The 13,903-nt window shown below is 58.2% G+C and overlaps 2 protein-coding genes across 3 annotated transcripts in view; both read right to left on the bottom strand.

Moving 5' to 3' along the window:
- Window positions 1-1,297, bottom strand: part of HSD3B7 (hydroxy-delta-5-steroid dehydrogenase, 3 beta- and steroid delta-isomerase 7) — a 15,355-nt gene extending 14,058 nt beyond the window's left edge. The window contains exon 1 of the mRNA XM_029913031.1: window positions 1,236-1,297. The gene's annotated coding sequence lies outside the window, so the exon portion shown is untranslated. The remainder of the gene's footprint in view (window positions 1-1,235) is intronic.
- A 1,014-nt stretch (window positions 1,298-2,311) lies between these two features.
- SETD1A (SET domain containing 1A, histone lysine methyltransferase) overlaps window positions 2,312-13,903 on the bottom strand; it is a 30,887-nt gene continuing 19,295 nt past the window's right edge. The window contains exons 10-20 of one of the 2 annotated variants that reach the window (XR_002909064.2): window positions 13,537-13,624; window positions 12,925-13,058; window positions 12,586-12,655; window positions 11,675-11,935; window positions 9,846-11,168; window positions 9,140-9,309; window positions 8,614-8,724; window positions 8,275-8,394; window positions 7,813-7,950; window positions 5,708-7,114; window positions 2,312-5,041 (exon numbers count right to left, since the gene is read on the bottom strand). Coding sequence is in view for 1 of the 2 variants with exons in the window: in XM_024217079.2 (XP_024072847.1) it covers window positions 6,941-7,114; window positions 7,813-7,950; window positions 8,275-8,394; window positions 8,614-8,724; window positions 9,140-9,309; window positions 9,846-11,168; window positions 11,675-11,935; window positions 12,586-12,655; window positions 12,925-13,058; window positions 13,537-13,624 (2,589 nt within the window). In the remaining variant the exon portion in view is untranslated. Of the gene's footprint in view, window positions 7,115-7,812; window positions 7,951-8,274; window positions 8,395-8,613; window positions 8,725-9,139; window positions 9,310-9,845; window positions 11,169-11,674; window positions 11,936-12,585; window positions 12,656-12,924; window positions 13,059-13,536; window positions 13,625-13,903 lie in introns of both variants that reach the window. The other variant, XM_024217079.2, reaches the window with a different exon arrangement.

The raw sequence follows: 13,903 nt of genomic DNA on the forward strand, positions 1-13,903 counted from the left end.
TGACAGCTGCCGCCCCGCCCTCCGCCGGCGGGTCCTAGCGCCCGCCCAGCAGCCGCCGGACGCCTGGGTTCTCTCCCCAGCCCTGGGAGAGGAGGGGGGTATGGAGCGGGGGCGGTTGGGAGCCAGGACTCCTCGGTTCTCTCCCCAGCTGGGGAGGAGGGGGCATGGGGGGGGGGGGCTGGGAGCCAGGACTCCTGGGTTCTAATGGGTAAAGCAAGGCATGGGGCGGGAGCCAGGACTCCTGGGTTCTAATGGGTAAAGCAAGGCATGGGGCAGGAGCCAGGACTCCTGGGTTCTCTCCCCGACTCTGGGAGGGGAATGGGGTCTAGTGGGTTAGAGCAGGGGGGGCTGGGAGCCAGGACTCCTGGGTTCTCTCCCCAGCTCTGGGAGAGGAGTGGGGTCTAGTGGGTAAAGCAAGGCGGGGAGCCAGGACTCCTGGGTTCTATTCCCCTTTCTCCCTGGATTCTGTAGGTGCTCGCTGGGCGGCCCCAGCATCTCCCACCTCGAAGCGATTTCAGTCCGGGGGCGGGCAGCAAGAACCTAGAACCTGCTCCCCCATCCTCACCCCCCAGGGCACCCCACCGAGCCGACACCCCCTAGTGGGGCAGGGCCCCTGTGTCCCAGACCCCACTCCCTCAGCCCACCCCCTGGAGGGGAAAGATCTCATGCCCCATGTTTCTAGTCTCTGGGTTCATGTGGGGTGCACAGGCTGGGGGGAGGAACCCCACGTGCAGGGGCAACTGGACCCATTCAAGTTCCAGACTGGGGTCGCCTGTCGTCCGCCCCCACTACCTCTTTCAGCCCCGTGACTGACAGGTCCTTTTTCCGCTATGCAGAACCACTTCTCTATTCCCAGCACCTCACCGGATCTGGGGCGGGGCTGCGGCCCCCCCTTCCCCCACCTGCCCGAGGGGTTCTTCGAAATGCACCGAGCGCCCCCTTGTGGCCAATGGGCAGCAGCCCAGCTGTGTCACCTACTGGGTTTAAAATAAAATCGCAGCGGTGAGGGGAGCTGAGTGGGGTTAAGTGTAGGGAGGAAGAACCCAGGAGTCCTGGCTCCCAGCCCCTCCCTGCTCTAACCCGCTAGACCCCATTCCCCTCCCAGTGCAGGGAAAAGGCGGCGATTCGTTGGTGGCTGTACCCATTCCAGCAGGGATCCCCCCGCTCGATGCCCCCCAGCTCCAGCCCCACAGGGACTCCGTGCCAGCACAGGGCAGAGACGGCTAGATTCTTACCCCACCGGCCTGCGCTGCTCCCCAGCAGGAGGTGACGCAAGGAGCCGGTAACCAGACCCCGGGGTTCCTCTTTCACACCCTCAGACACTTTCACTTGCAAACCTCTGGGCTCGCCCGCCAGCCCCGGTGCCAGTCTGCCACCAGCAGGGCGTGGGCGGGTATCGGGGTGAGCTCTTGTGCCAGCTCAGAGCCAGCGCCCTCTAGGGGGAAAAGGGCCCTGGCCCTTTCCCCACCCCCCAGACCCAGCCAGTCCCCCTTCCTGGGGCTGGATTGGAGCTGGTGCCCCCTCGAGGGGAAAGTCCCCATGTCCCATTCCTGCCCCCCTGAGCAAGCCAGTCTCCTGGCCTGGGGCTGGATCGAGGCCAGTGCCCCCTAGAGCAGGGGTGGGCAAACTATGGGCAGCACGGTAAGGGGGCACAGAGTGGGGGGCTTGGATAGAGGGCAGGGGAGTTCAGGGTGGTGGTCAGGGGGCAGGGGTGTGGATAGGGGTGGGGGCAGGGGTCCCAGGGGGCCAGTCAGGAAGGAGGGGGGTTGGATGGGGTGGCGGGGGTTCCGGGGGCAGTCAGGGGACAGGGAGAAGGGGTGGTTGTATGGGGCAGGGGTCCCAGGGGAGCCCCCCCATCAGGAGTGAGAGGAGTTTAATGGGGCAGCGGGAGGCCAGGGGACAGGGAGGTGTGGATGGGGCAGGAGTCCCGGAGGAGGGGGAGGGCAGATAGGCGGTGGGGGCCCCCTCCCCTAACCGGCCCGCCATACAATTTCTGAAACCCGATGCAGCCCTCAGGCCAAAAAGTTTGCTCACCCCTGCCCTAGAGGGTAAAGGCCCCATGTCCCACTCCCCACCCCTGAGCCAGCCAATCCTGGGTCGAGATTGGAAAAACAGCCAATCACACACACACACACACACTCTCTCTCTCTCTCTCTCACACACACACACAGATGTCACGGGCAAGAGAGATACACACGAAAACCTGAGACCCACAACCAGGCTAAGAACAAATATAAATAACCCCCATTTGGGTGTCTGTATTTTTTTTTTTTTTTTTTTATTTTTTTTACAATAAAAGTTTAATGACATTTATAAAAATGTGCTTGTCTGGCACCAAGTATTGAATCCACAACGTATTAACATATGTACAGTAGGAAACCGAGGACAGCAAATTAAAGAGAGAGCGGAGGGAGATCGCTCGTACTTTGGTGAAGAAGGGGTAGGGGAATGTGTCTGTTTTCTTCACTCTCTGAGCCGTTCAGCTCCCCCCAGCTCGAGAGATCTTTGACAACACACACGGAGAGAGGGGGAACTTTTGGAGGGTGTTTTTTGACCTACCCTAGAGCTCTGGGAGTCGGTTCTGAGTGGGGTTTTGTCTGATAGCGAGGTAGGGGGTGATCTTTTCTCCCATCTGAGTTTCTGATCTGGTTTCTCTCGGCTCAGACGCTTGGACAGAGATAATTGGAAACTGCTTTGCGTCCATGTCTAGTTCTGGCTACTTTCTGTGCCCCCACCTGGAGCAGGATTCCTTCTTTGGGGTTTCTTTCCAAGAAAGCGACGGTTCAGCTGAGACGGGAGAAGAGAGCTCCCAAAGCCTCCCATACCCAAGAGATCCAAACCCTCAAAGGCAGAAGGGAAGGAAATCTCAGACGACAGGCGTCTGTTTAAGAGACCTACTTAATGCGATTGCTGAACGTAAGGTTGGTGAGTTCCAACGGAAACGGACGAGGTCTGAGACACGTCGGGATGCAGACAAGACACAGGCCTGTTTGACTCTTAAATCAAAGTCCGTCCGATGGGCTGGCATCGCTTTCCATTCATGGGGGGTGGCTGGGCAGTTAAGAGGGGAAGAGTTCGTGGCTTTGGAATTAAATCAAGAAGAGGTGTTGACTAAACAAAAAGAAAAAAAATCAGTTGGTGGGGTCAGATGACAGGGTGATTCACGCCTGGCAGAGATCTGAATGGGCAGCTACCACGACAGATATTCCCCATAGTAGATGGGCTTTGAAATTGATTTTCTCCCTCCTGGATGAGCTGTTGAGCAAAAGGTGAAGCTGTGATTTTTCAAAAGCCGACTCCTCAGTGCCAGGTTGTCTTTCCAACCAGGGCCATTTAGAAACCCGACTCCCATTTATCACTGAAGCTCAATCTCGTGGTCTGTTTTGGAGAGATGCAGGGATCGCCGAGATCCAACGAGAAACAGGAGCTGTGGCCCACACCCACCGAAGTCAACGGAGTTAGACATCTATATACCGTCGAGGATCTGGACCTGTGCGTCTCTAAGTGACCACGGGAGCTTTGAAAAGCTTGAGAGACTAGCCTAAAAGCCTTGGCTAATATGCATATTCCAGAGCAAGGGCCTGAAATCTTGCTTTCTGAGCTGACAGGAGGTCCCCATTCTCCCCACACCTGTGCGGAGCCGGAGTGGCAAAAACATTTGATCCGACACCAAAAGCTAGAAGCGAGCCCAGAGATTAAAAACAATGCTGAGAAAATGAGGCAAGTTACAAACCCATTGCAGACAGAAACGGTTAAAAAAAACCAAACAAGGGGCTGGTGGGTTTAAAAATCGGTAAACCAGCTTCAAATTGGGGGAGTTCTGAGTTGTTAGGCACATGTTAAATGCCCCGTATCGCAGGCGCTACAGAGACTGCTTCCTAGCTTAGAGCCCGCTCGAAAGAGGGGACACAGAGACATGAGTTTCATTGGCGCTTGAGTGTAACGTTTTAAAAACAAGCCTTTCCTTCTAGTCTCCTACACGCCCAAGAGGGAAAATTGATGTCCAAGATGATCTCATTGGGAGGAAAAGTTGTGCACTGTATTAAAGTTGAATTAAATAATACACAGAGGAAACTGCCAGTTTCAGTGGGTTAAGAGGTTCGAGTCTATAGCCCATGGCTGGTGTATTTCTATCTAGCGAGTTGCAGGGGGGACGGCAGGTTTAGATGTCTTCACCGTGCACGGGGCGGAGTTTGGACAAGAGACACACTCAGTTACGATTCAGCGAGAAATAAATTGGTCACAAATGTCACTCTACAGGAAGGGGCAGATTCTGCTCCAGGAGTAAATCCAGAGTGAATCTGTTGATGCCAGTGTGATTCTGCAATCGATTCCACTGATTCCAACAAAAGTTGGTTACACCTGAGGAAATCTGGAGTGACTTTAATGGAGTCTCTCCAGGTTCAGACTGGTGTAACTGGGATCCGAATTTGGCCATAGCCCTGCAGAACTCAGTGGAGTCACTCTGGATTTACTCCAAGATTCTCCCACTGCCCATCTCAGATGAACCGTTACCCAGTTCAATTTCATTTGCTAAAAACTCTCCGGGGGACAGACAGCCGCTGACAGCTGTGTTTTCCCAGCATGGTGACATGATGGCAGAGGCAAAGCAGTTTCCAATCAAAGCCAGAAAGGTTTCCAACAGCCAAGGTTCAGCGGTTCAATCTCATGAGATGTTGAGGCCTTCTTCTGACGGTCACCAGGAGAAAGATTTGAGCTCAAGACAAAAAGCTTTTGAAGCAGACTTGAGGAAAGAACAACCTTGATTCTTCAGACACTGCTATTTCTGGGGTGCCCACACGGACACCTGAAAGGGGCCTGACTTTCAGGAAATGGTGACTATCTGCCCCCGGAAGCCAGATATTTGTGTGGAATCTCGAGCTAGCCACCCCAAAAATCACTAGCCATTTTGGAAAAGCGGATACTTGGCTGGCAAAGGAGAACAGCGCTAAGGGTGACAATTTAGTTGTCGATCTCAGCTCTGGCTTTACACCTCGGAGTCCCGTATAGGAAGGGCAATGTATTGGCATCTAGATCGGCCCTGTGGATGAGAGAAGAGAATTTGCGGATGGATACATGGATAATCTGAGGTGAACGCAAAACTAAACGAGAAGAGAATTTGGGGATGGAAGTGTAGGTGTGGATAATCCAAACCTCGAAAAGGCAGATGCAACAACAAACAAGATTTGGTGATTTACGCTTTAGCACAGAACAGCCCAAAGCTCAGAAACAGGGACAGGAATTTAACTGCCTTCCCAAACAAAATCCCATCAAAACACAGTTGAAGGCAAATCAACATCTCATAGATTGGACCCCAGACAGTCCAGCCACCTTGACAAAATCCACCGGGGAGGAGCGTTCATCTTTTGAAAACAAAGCCACCATCCCAACCAGCGTCAGGTTGAGACTCACGAACACCACCACAAAAGTTGGGGCAAGATTGGCACCATATCCACAAGCCAGATTTCCTGTTTTCCCGTCTTTCAGAACCGACTCCCGTTAAAAAAAGCAACTCAACAAACTATATTTTCTCCAGTGCCCATCCATAAAGGGCTTTCTGTTTTCACCCCAGGGATAATAAAGCAAACTTCGCATCGAAGGAAATTAAATTGGGGCGAGGGGAAAAAAAGATAGCTGTTATTTACAACCATTTTTTTCTTTTTTAGTCGGAAGAGGGGAAAAAATAATAAAAAGAATATTTACATACCAATAACTTTTGTGTGTTTCTACAAGAAACAGCCAGTCCATCTGGAATATATACACAACTTTCTTCTCCTAAAGAAAAATTAACAGGGGGTCTTGATTCCGGTCTCGGCTTACACTGGAAATACGTTCTGCCCGAGCGACACCAGGGTGAGCGAGAGGAGAATCCAGCCCCTTTATTATTATCTATTTGTGTTTTTATTTTAATTTTTAATATGTCGGGGGGGAGGGAGGGGCACACACTGATTGGCAGCAGGATACGGAGATGAAGTGATCTGATTGGTTCTGTTATATTTGAGAGGGGACTGGGTATTGTTTTGTTTTGTCCAGAGGGAAAGATTTCTCCACAGAAATATCAGGGCATTAATGCTAAAGGGGTGCGGGACTTTGCGAGGCACTGTAAGCAAAGGGTGGAGGCTGTGTTCATAGTGGAGTGAATCAGGCGTGGCACCTGTTACAAAACTGATGAGAGGGGGAACAGAACAGTAAAAACCCGACCATGCTAAACAGATCCTCCCCCGCCGTAGAGGGCGCTCGGGAACTACCTGGTGCGGGTGGGAAGAGCAGCAGGGACAACAGATGGAGGGACAGGAAGAGTCTGCTTCAGGCTCTAATGCTTTGGACTCCGACTCCTTGGGTGATTAGATACATTACTGGGGCTTTCAGCTGCTTGCGTACTATGGTCACGCCAATGGCAAGACCATGGCATTTCCCACCATGCTCAGCTCCCTTCCCCTGAGAACTGGGTGGCGACAGGTGTCCATCAAGCAGGAGGACAGGGGAGAAGGGAGGGGTCCTGCAGGCAAGGACCCGAATTCCTCTTCAGAGGCAGGGAATATAAATGCAAAGCAAAACTCCCAACTGTGATGGAAAGAGGGTAGCTCCGCTCCCAGCATGCACTCTGCTCCGCTGCCCCCAAAGCATCCTGGGGATTTGGGTCAAGCGCCCCTGGTCCTAAGCAGAACTGCATGCTGGGAGTCATGGGCAGGGAAGGAACGAGTCTTGCCTGGGCAAAGCTGCTTCCAACTCAGCTCATGCCGAAACGTTGTGAACGCTGGCTCTGGAGCCAATCTGCAAGGGGGCAGGGTCACTAAAGGCAACCTGAATCCGGACCTGGCTTCCCCGGGAGGAGGGCGGATCCTGGCAGAGAACCGACTGGCCGCGGGCCCCATTACCAGGCCACGTGGAGCTCTTAAGGCGCCGGAGGATGGGGCAGGGAACACAATAAATACGGCTCTCAGTTCAGGGTGCCGCGGCAGTTCTCTGTGCCGCACAGGCAGGGAATCTTGTTCTCCTCGATGGGGAACTTGTAGTCGTAGGTGATCTCCTCGTTGATGCTGATGGGCTGCTTGGAATAGATGACGATCTTCTTCTGAGCCTCTATGGTGATCACTTTGGCGTAGCAGTTGGGCTGAGGGATACAGGGAGTGGGGTGAGCAACAGCCACGTTATCCACCCCCCCAACCCCCCCCAGTTGGATGGGCCCTCCTGGGGGGATATGGAGAGCCCACCAGCAGTGCCCTCGAGCCCTGCTCTCATAAGTACACAAGCTACGGAGGGGAGGGACCCAGGAGATTGGGGATCAATCCTGGCTCTGCCACTAACTCCCTGCGTGAACACGGAGTCGCTGGGCCGTGGCTTCCCCAGCTGTAAAGCGGGGCCATATAAGCTGGGTGGCCCAGACTGACAGACCACGCTTGGAGACGAGCGAGGGAGTGGAGGGACGAACAGAGAAGGACAAAGCTTTGACGGAGGGAGGGACGGACGGACACAGAGCTGGGAGGGAGGGACGGGTGGAAGCAGACAGAGCCTGGGTGGATGGATGAACAGATCCATGGACAGAGGAGCCCGGCCCAGTGGCTCCGACCCCTACCCAGGGCGCTGTGTACACAGACTTTCATGAAGCCACCTGATCCGGGCCTGGCTGTAGAGGGAGGGGATAAGGAACAGCCTATAGCAGAGATGCCCTCACCCCAACTCAACAGGCCCAGAGGCCCCTCCCTGAGCCCACAGGCGCCCCCCCGGTGAGAAGTCAGCAGCTCAGTCCCCCTCCCTGAGCCCACGGGCGCCTCCCCACCAGGCGAGAAGCCAGCAGCCCCGCCCCCTCACCGTGCAGCAGTGGTTGATGAAGCGGGCCAGGTTGCCGCACTTGGTGGCGTCGATGATGGTGTCGTGGTCGACGCGGAACAGGTAGCTGCTGCCGATGCCCTCCTGCACGTAGCGCTTCTCCCGCATGTCGGCCACCACCTGCGGGCAGGGGGAGAGCGGTGAAGACACCGAGAGCCTGGGCCATGCACTGCCCCATGGGAACAGCTGCACCCCAACGGCTCGCCTGGCACTGAATTGCAGCCAACTCTGGGGAGGGGCAGCTGGAGAACAGCCGCACAGTGACACTGCACACAGATGGCTCACCCAGTGCTGAGATGCAACCACTGTGGGGTAGGGCAACTGGGGGACTGACCCTTGTCCATTTCTCACACACACACACACACACACACACACACACACACACACACACACACAGAGCCTGGCACCAATAGGGCAGTGCCACTGCCGCACCCCCAGACTCACCTGCCGGATGTTCTGCCCCACATACTCAATCACCATCTCATCGGCAGCGATCGGCTCCATGGCGAACAGGCCCCACTCGTGGATACGGCTCCGGCCAAACCGCAGCTTCTTTTTACGGAACTGGAGTGAGGAGGGACAGGAGGGTTACAGTACTGGTGTGACCGGGACACACTGGTCTTAGGGGGCGGTCGTGTCCCTGCACCGAGCTCCTGCCCCGCACCCTGCAGCACAGCGCCCCCTAGTGCATTGGGGTCAGTGCCTCCCAGGACATTGTGTGCCCCTCTGTAGCCAGGGAAGCCGGTCCTGCCCCACCGAGGAGCTGCAGCGCTGAGCACGTACCTTGAGCTGATTGAGCTTCAGCAAGTCGCTGTCCAGGATGGCGGAGGAGCCGATGGCGCTGAGCAGGCGCCGCTGCTCCGACCTCCGCTCCGAAAGGATGCGGTTGGTGCCCTGGGAGACGGCGGGAGAGGTGGTTAGAGCATCTGTACCCCCAAAAGGGATCACATCACCAACCACTGAAATGCCCTCACCCACTCTCCATGTCTGCAAGGGGGACAGGCGGTTGGGGATGATTCAGCCCTGGGTGGGGACAGGCAAGATGGGCCTGGCTGGGGCAGCTCCACCTCTGCCAGGTGACAATCCTGCCCCCCAGACAGACTGGCCCAGCTGGGGCGTCTCCATCTCCGCCAGGGGAACAGGCTGTTGGGGATGACCTGCCCTGGGTGGGGACAGGGAGATGGTCCCAACTGGGGCGTCTCCATTTCTGCCAGGGAAACAGGCAGTCAGAGACAATCCTGCCTCAAGTGGGGATGGTGAGATGGGCCCCCTGGGGCATCTCCATCTCTGCCAGGGACGCTCCTGATACCTGGGTGTCCATCACCTCCAGCTCCTGTGCCGTCACAGGACACACGTCGAGATATTTGTCCTTCTCCTTTTTGCTGATGGGGTAGTAGCCTTCGCTGCGGGCACAGCCAGTCTGGTGCTCCCGCAGGTCCGACGACTTCCGCTTCCGCTTGGGGTTGGCGATGTTGGTGAGTGGGGGCAGGGGTTAAGGAAAAGGACGGCTGGGAGAGACCAACGTGCCCAGACCCCTCATCCCCTCCAGGGGACAGGATCCATGAGCCTTTCAGCCTCTCTAGGGCTGGCAGCCAGGGGGCACACTTGCATCAGGCTGTGCCAACAGGGGCAGACAGGGATGCCCACCGCTCAGGCCACGGGGTACAGATCCCACACTCTCATGTTCTATAGGATACTAGCCATCCAGCTGACTACTAAACCTCTGGGGCCTTATGGGAGCCAGCGCCCCCTAGAGGGTAAAGGTCCTGTGTCCCATTTCTCACTCCCTGAGCCAGCAGGTCCCTCACCTGGGGCCAGATTGGAGCCAATGCTCCCTAGACAGGAAAGGCCCCCTCTCACCTTCCCCACCTCTGAACTAGCCAGCCCCGTCCTGGACGGGATGGGAGCCAGCAACCCCTAGAGGGGAAAGGTCCCATGTCCTGTTGCCAGCCCCCCGGCCCGCCCTGGGGTGGGATGGGAGCCAACACCCCCCAGAGGCTCCACAGTAAGGATATTGGTGTGGTGCACCCAGTGGGTGTCGTTGAGCCAGTCGGTGCTGTTGTCCTCCTGCAGCAGGCGCTCGTAGGTGAGTTTCAGGTAGTGCATGTCCTCCACGTCCAGGCCCGAGTTCCAGATGTCGTAGAGGATGGTCATCTGCTCGAACTCGCTGCGGGTCTCAAAGGAGGGGAGGGGCTGGGGCCAGGGCTTGTGCGAGTGGGAGCGCAGCGTCCGCCGGCGCGTCTCACCGGCATCAGCGTCCTCGCTCTCCTCCTCCTCCTCTTCGCTCTCCGAGGGGCAGGGTTCCGAGGCCGGGGAGTCCGGTGCTTCCTCTGCGTCTCGGTGTCGCTTCCTCCTGGCCCGCTCCTCCCCAGCCAGTGCCAGAAGGGCGCCCACCTCTGGCTCAGCCTTGGCCTCGCTGGCCTCCGCCACCACCTCCTCCGGTGCCTCCAGCACCTCCCCGACGTGCCCGCCAAAGAGATCCACCCGCAGCAGCTCAGCTGGGCCCGGGGCCTCCTCCTCGGCCTTGGCTGCTCTCCGGGGAGCTGGCGGTGCCGCTTTCACAGCCATGGCGTAGTTGTGCTCCAGGAGGATGCTGTTGTCTCGGGGTGCAGGCAGGGCACGGGGGGGCGACTGCTCCTCCGCCTCATCTGATGTCTCTGTGCCCTCCGAATCCTCGGCCTCCTCTTTGGCGCGGCCAATGGGCATCTTCAGGGCGATGTCTGCCAGCACGGCTAGGTCCACGCCACCCGCCTCGGGCTGGTTGGCCAGCTCCAGGAGGGACGAGGCGCCCAGCTGCTCCCGTAGCCGCAGCCGCTCGGCCTCCCCGCTGGCTAGGGGGCGTGGGGGCTCTGAGGAGCGGGAACGGGAGCGACGGCGTCCGCTGCCGGCGCTCGGTTCCTCAGCCCAGCACTTCACCAGCGAGGCATGGTCGGCCGGCAGGTTGCTGATGGTTCTTTGGCTGGCTTTGGGGGGCTCCCGCTTACGCCCCCCACTGAAGGGAGGCTTGGGGGCAGGGGGCGGCGTGGCAGGGCGGGGGGTGTCCTGCGCTAAGGGCACTTGGGGCATCGGCGAGGCGGGTTCCACAGGCACTACTGCAGGAGGCGCTAGCTCCTCGGCAGGGGGTGGGGGCAGGGGAGGAAGGGGAAGAGGGGACGGGGCTGCTTCGGCCACCTTCTCTGCCCCCGCCTTGGCCACCTCCTCCTCGCTGGGGGCTGAGAAGGAGACTGTTTTCCGGCGCTTCTTGGGGGGTGGCAGGAGGGGGATGGGCGAGGAGGGGCGGGGAGCCAGCTCAGCCTCACGCTCCTCTGGGGGGGCGGCTTTCTGCTCCGCTGCGGGCTCTGTGAGGAGGGAGATCACAGGGGGTTAGAGACCCCCCAACCACACACCGAGATGGAACCCAAGGCCCCTCACTGCCTCCTGGCCTGGCCCCTATTGCGCCCCTCTTCAGTGTCTCCCACCACAGGCCTCAGCCAGAAGAGCCTTTGTCAGCTCAACCCCCTCCCGACATGGTCCCCATCCTGCCGTCCTTGGGCCCCGACACATGGCACGATATCCCCGATCTCCAACAACGTACTTTCACCCTCCGCTCCTGCTAGACGGGTCATCTCCATCTCTGCCAGGGAGCAGACGGTTGGGGATGACCCTGCCCCGGGTGGGAACGGGCGAGATGGGCCCAGATGGGGCATCTCCATCTCTGCCAGGGAGCAGACGGTTGGGGATGACCCTGCCCCGGGTGGGAACGGGCGAGATGGGCCCAGATGGGGCATCTCCATCTCTGCCAGGGAGCAGACAGTTGGGGACGATCCTGCCCTTCCTGAGGTGATGGACATAATTGGCTACGTACCTAGCGCAGCCTCTTTGACCTTCTCCAGTTCCGTGCCCACCAAGGACTCTGCTTTGCTCTCCTTCCCTGCTGGCTCCACAGGGCAGCTGTCCATGGTGGACTCATCCATGGTGTCCTCAGCTGTCCCCTCCACGCTCTCAGCTTCGTCCGAGGAGGAGGAGGAAGAGGACGAGCTGCTCTCAGAGTCCGAAGCACTGTCGCTGTCCTCGTCCGATTCCTCGTAGAGGGAGTATATAGAGGAGTCCTCGCTCTCTGCTGCTTCTAGTCAAAGCAAAGGGCAGCTCAGTCCCCACTGTATAGCAATCGTTTGTTGAGATGCAGCCACCTCTGGGGCAGGGCAGCTGGAAACAGCCGCACAGTGACACTGCACAGGGATGGCTTGCTTGGCACTGTGACGCAGCCAGCTCTGGGGTGGGGCAGCTGAGGAACAGTGATACCACCTGGGAACGGCTCGCCCAGTGCTGAGGGGCAGCTGGGTAACAGCCCCACACAAATATTCAATCTTTCGGGGGGAAGCGATGGAGAGTCCTGCGTTGGGCTGGATGCACAGAGGGGCGGAGGGAGCCAGAGCACAGTAAGGGGATCTGGCCAGAACACCGGGGTTCATGCTCTGACTCTTGATGAAGGGGAGCCAGGACTTGTGATAACTATCGAACGTCAGAGGCCTGGTTTCTGCCTCACCCGCCGCTCTTTATGTGCTGGTAATACTGGGCACCGGGGCCAGTCCTGACTGCCAGTGGAGAGCGCCCCCTGCTGAGCCCTGCCCAGCTCCCTGCAGCACAGCGCCCCCTAGTGCCACACTGAGCCAGCCCTGACTGCCAGCGGAGTGTGTCCCTGCTGAGCCCCCACCGTGCTCCCTGCAGCACAGCGCCCCCTAGTGGCAACAATGGGAAACATCCCAGTTCTTTTACCTTCTGATTCCTCTTCCTTGTCGCTGTGTGCTGCATCCTCCTCTTCCTCCTGCTCGTCCTCTTCCTCCTCCTTGAAAGGATGAAATAGGGTACATGGAGAGAGCTCTTGGGGCTCTCAAAAGGCTGAGAGAATCTTTTACCTTTGTGGGCTCTCCCTGATCCCCAGGCAAACAACCCTCAACTTACCTGGGAGATGGAGTCCCCAAATGGGGAGGGGAAACTGAGGCAGGCAGACAGGGAAGGGATTGCATGCACAGAAGATGGGCCCTGACACGGTGTCTCCACCTCTGCCGGGGAACAGACTGCTGGAAATGGGCTAGAAGTGGTGGCTGCTCTCACCTTCTCCGAGGACGACTCTTCAGATGTCTCTTCCCCTTCGCTGTCCAGGCAGAAGAGCTTCCGGCGCTTGCCCGGCCCCTTGATCCACTCTTCATCCCGCTTGGATCCCTTTGGTCCTTGAGCAGCCTCCTTGTCTGCGAGGGGCAAGGGCAGGGATTTAAAGGGAACATTTGCAGGGAGATGAACCCAGGAGTCCTGGCTGCCAACCAGCCTGCGCCCCCACTCCCCCTGCTATTTCTCCAATCCACTAGAGCCCACTCCCCTCCCAGAGCTGGGGAGAGATCCCAGTAGTCCTTGACTACTGTAACCCACCAGACCACTCTCCTCCCAGCGCCAGGGACAGAACCCAGGAGTCCTGGCTCCCAGCCCCCACTACTCTAACCCACCAGCCCCCACTCCTGTCCCAGTGCTAGGGATAGAACCCAACTGTCCTGGCTCAAAGTCCCCTCTGCTCTAACCCACCAGACCCCACTCCTGTCCCAGAGCCGGGGACAGAACCCAGGAGTCCTGGTTCCCAGCCTCCCTGCTCTCACCCACTAAACTGCCACTCCCCTCCCAGGGCCGGGATTGAACTCCCAGCCCCACTGACACCGCTCGTAAGAGACTGCTCACCATCCTCCTCCTCCTCTGCGGGAGTGGAAGGCCGGGGTCGCGTCTCTTCACTGCTCTCCGAGATCTCAGAAGGCTCTTTCCTTTTCACCTGCAAAGAGCACAGTGGCTGCCAGGGACAGGAGCAGCTTGGGGAGTTGACAGGCTAAGAGCAGTGCCCTCTAGAGGGGAAAGGCCCCATATCCATTCCCCGCCCCCCTGAGCCAGCCAGTCCCCTGCCCTGGGACTAGATGAGAGCCAGAGTCCCCCAAAGGGGAAAGGCCCCATGTTCATTCCCCGCCCCACTGAGCCAGCCAGTCCCCTGCCCTGGGACTGGATGAGAGCCAGAGTCCCCCAAAGGGGAAAGGCCCCATGTCCATTCCCCACCCCC

The sequence above is a fragment of the Terrapene carolina genome, unplaced genomic scaffold (genome assembly GCF_002925995.2).
Source record: "Terrapene carolina triunguis isolate 2854851 unplaced genomic scaffold, T_m_triunguis-2.0 Scaffold423, whole genome shotgun sequence".
In the NCBI taxonomy this organism is placed as follows: Eukaryota; Metazoa; Chordata; order Testudines; family Emydidae; genus Terrapene; species Terrapene triunguis.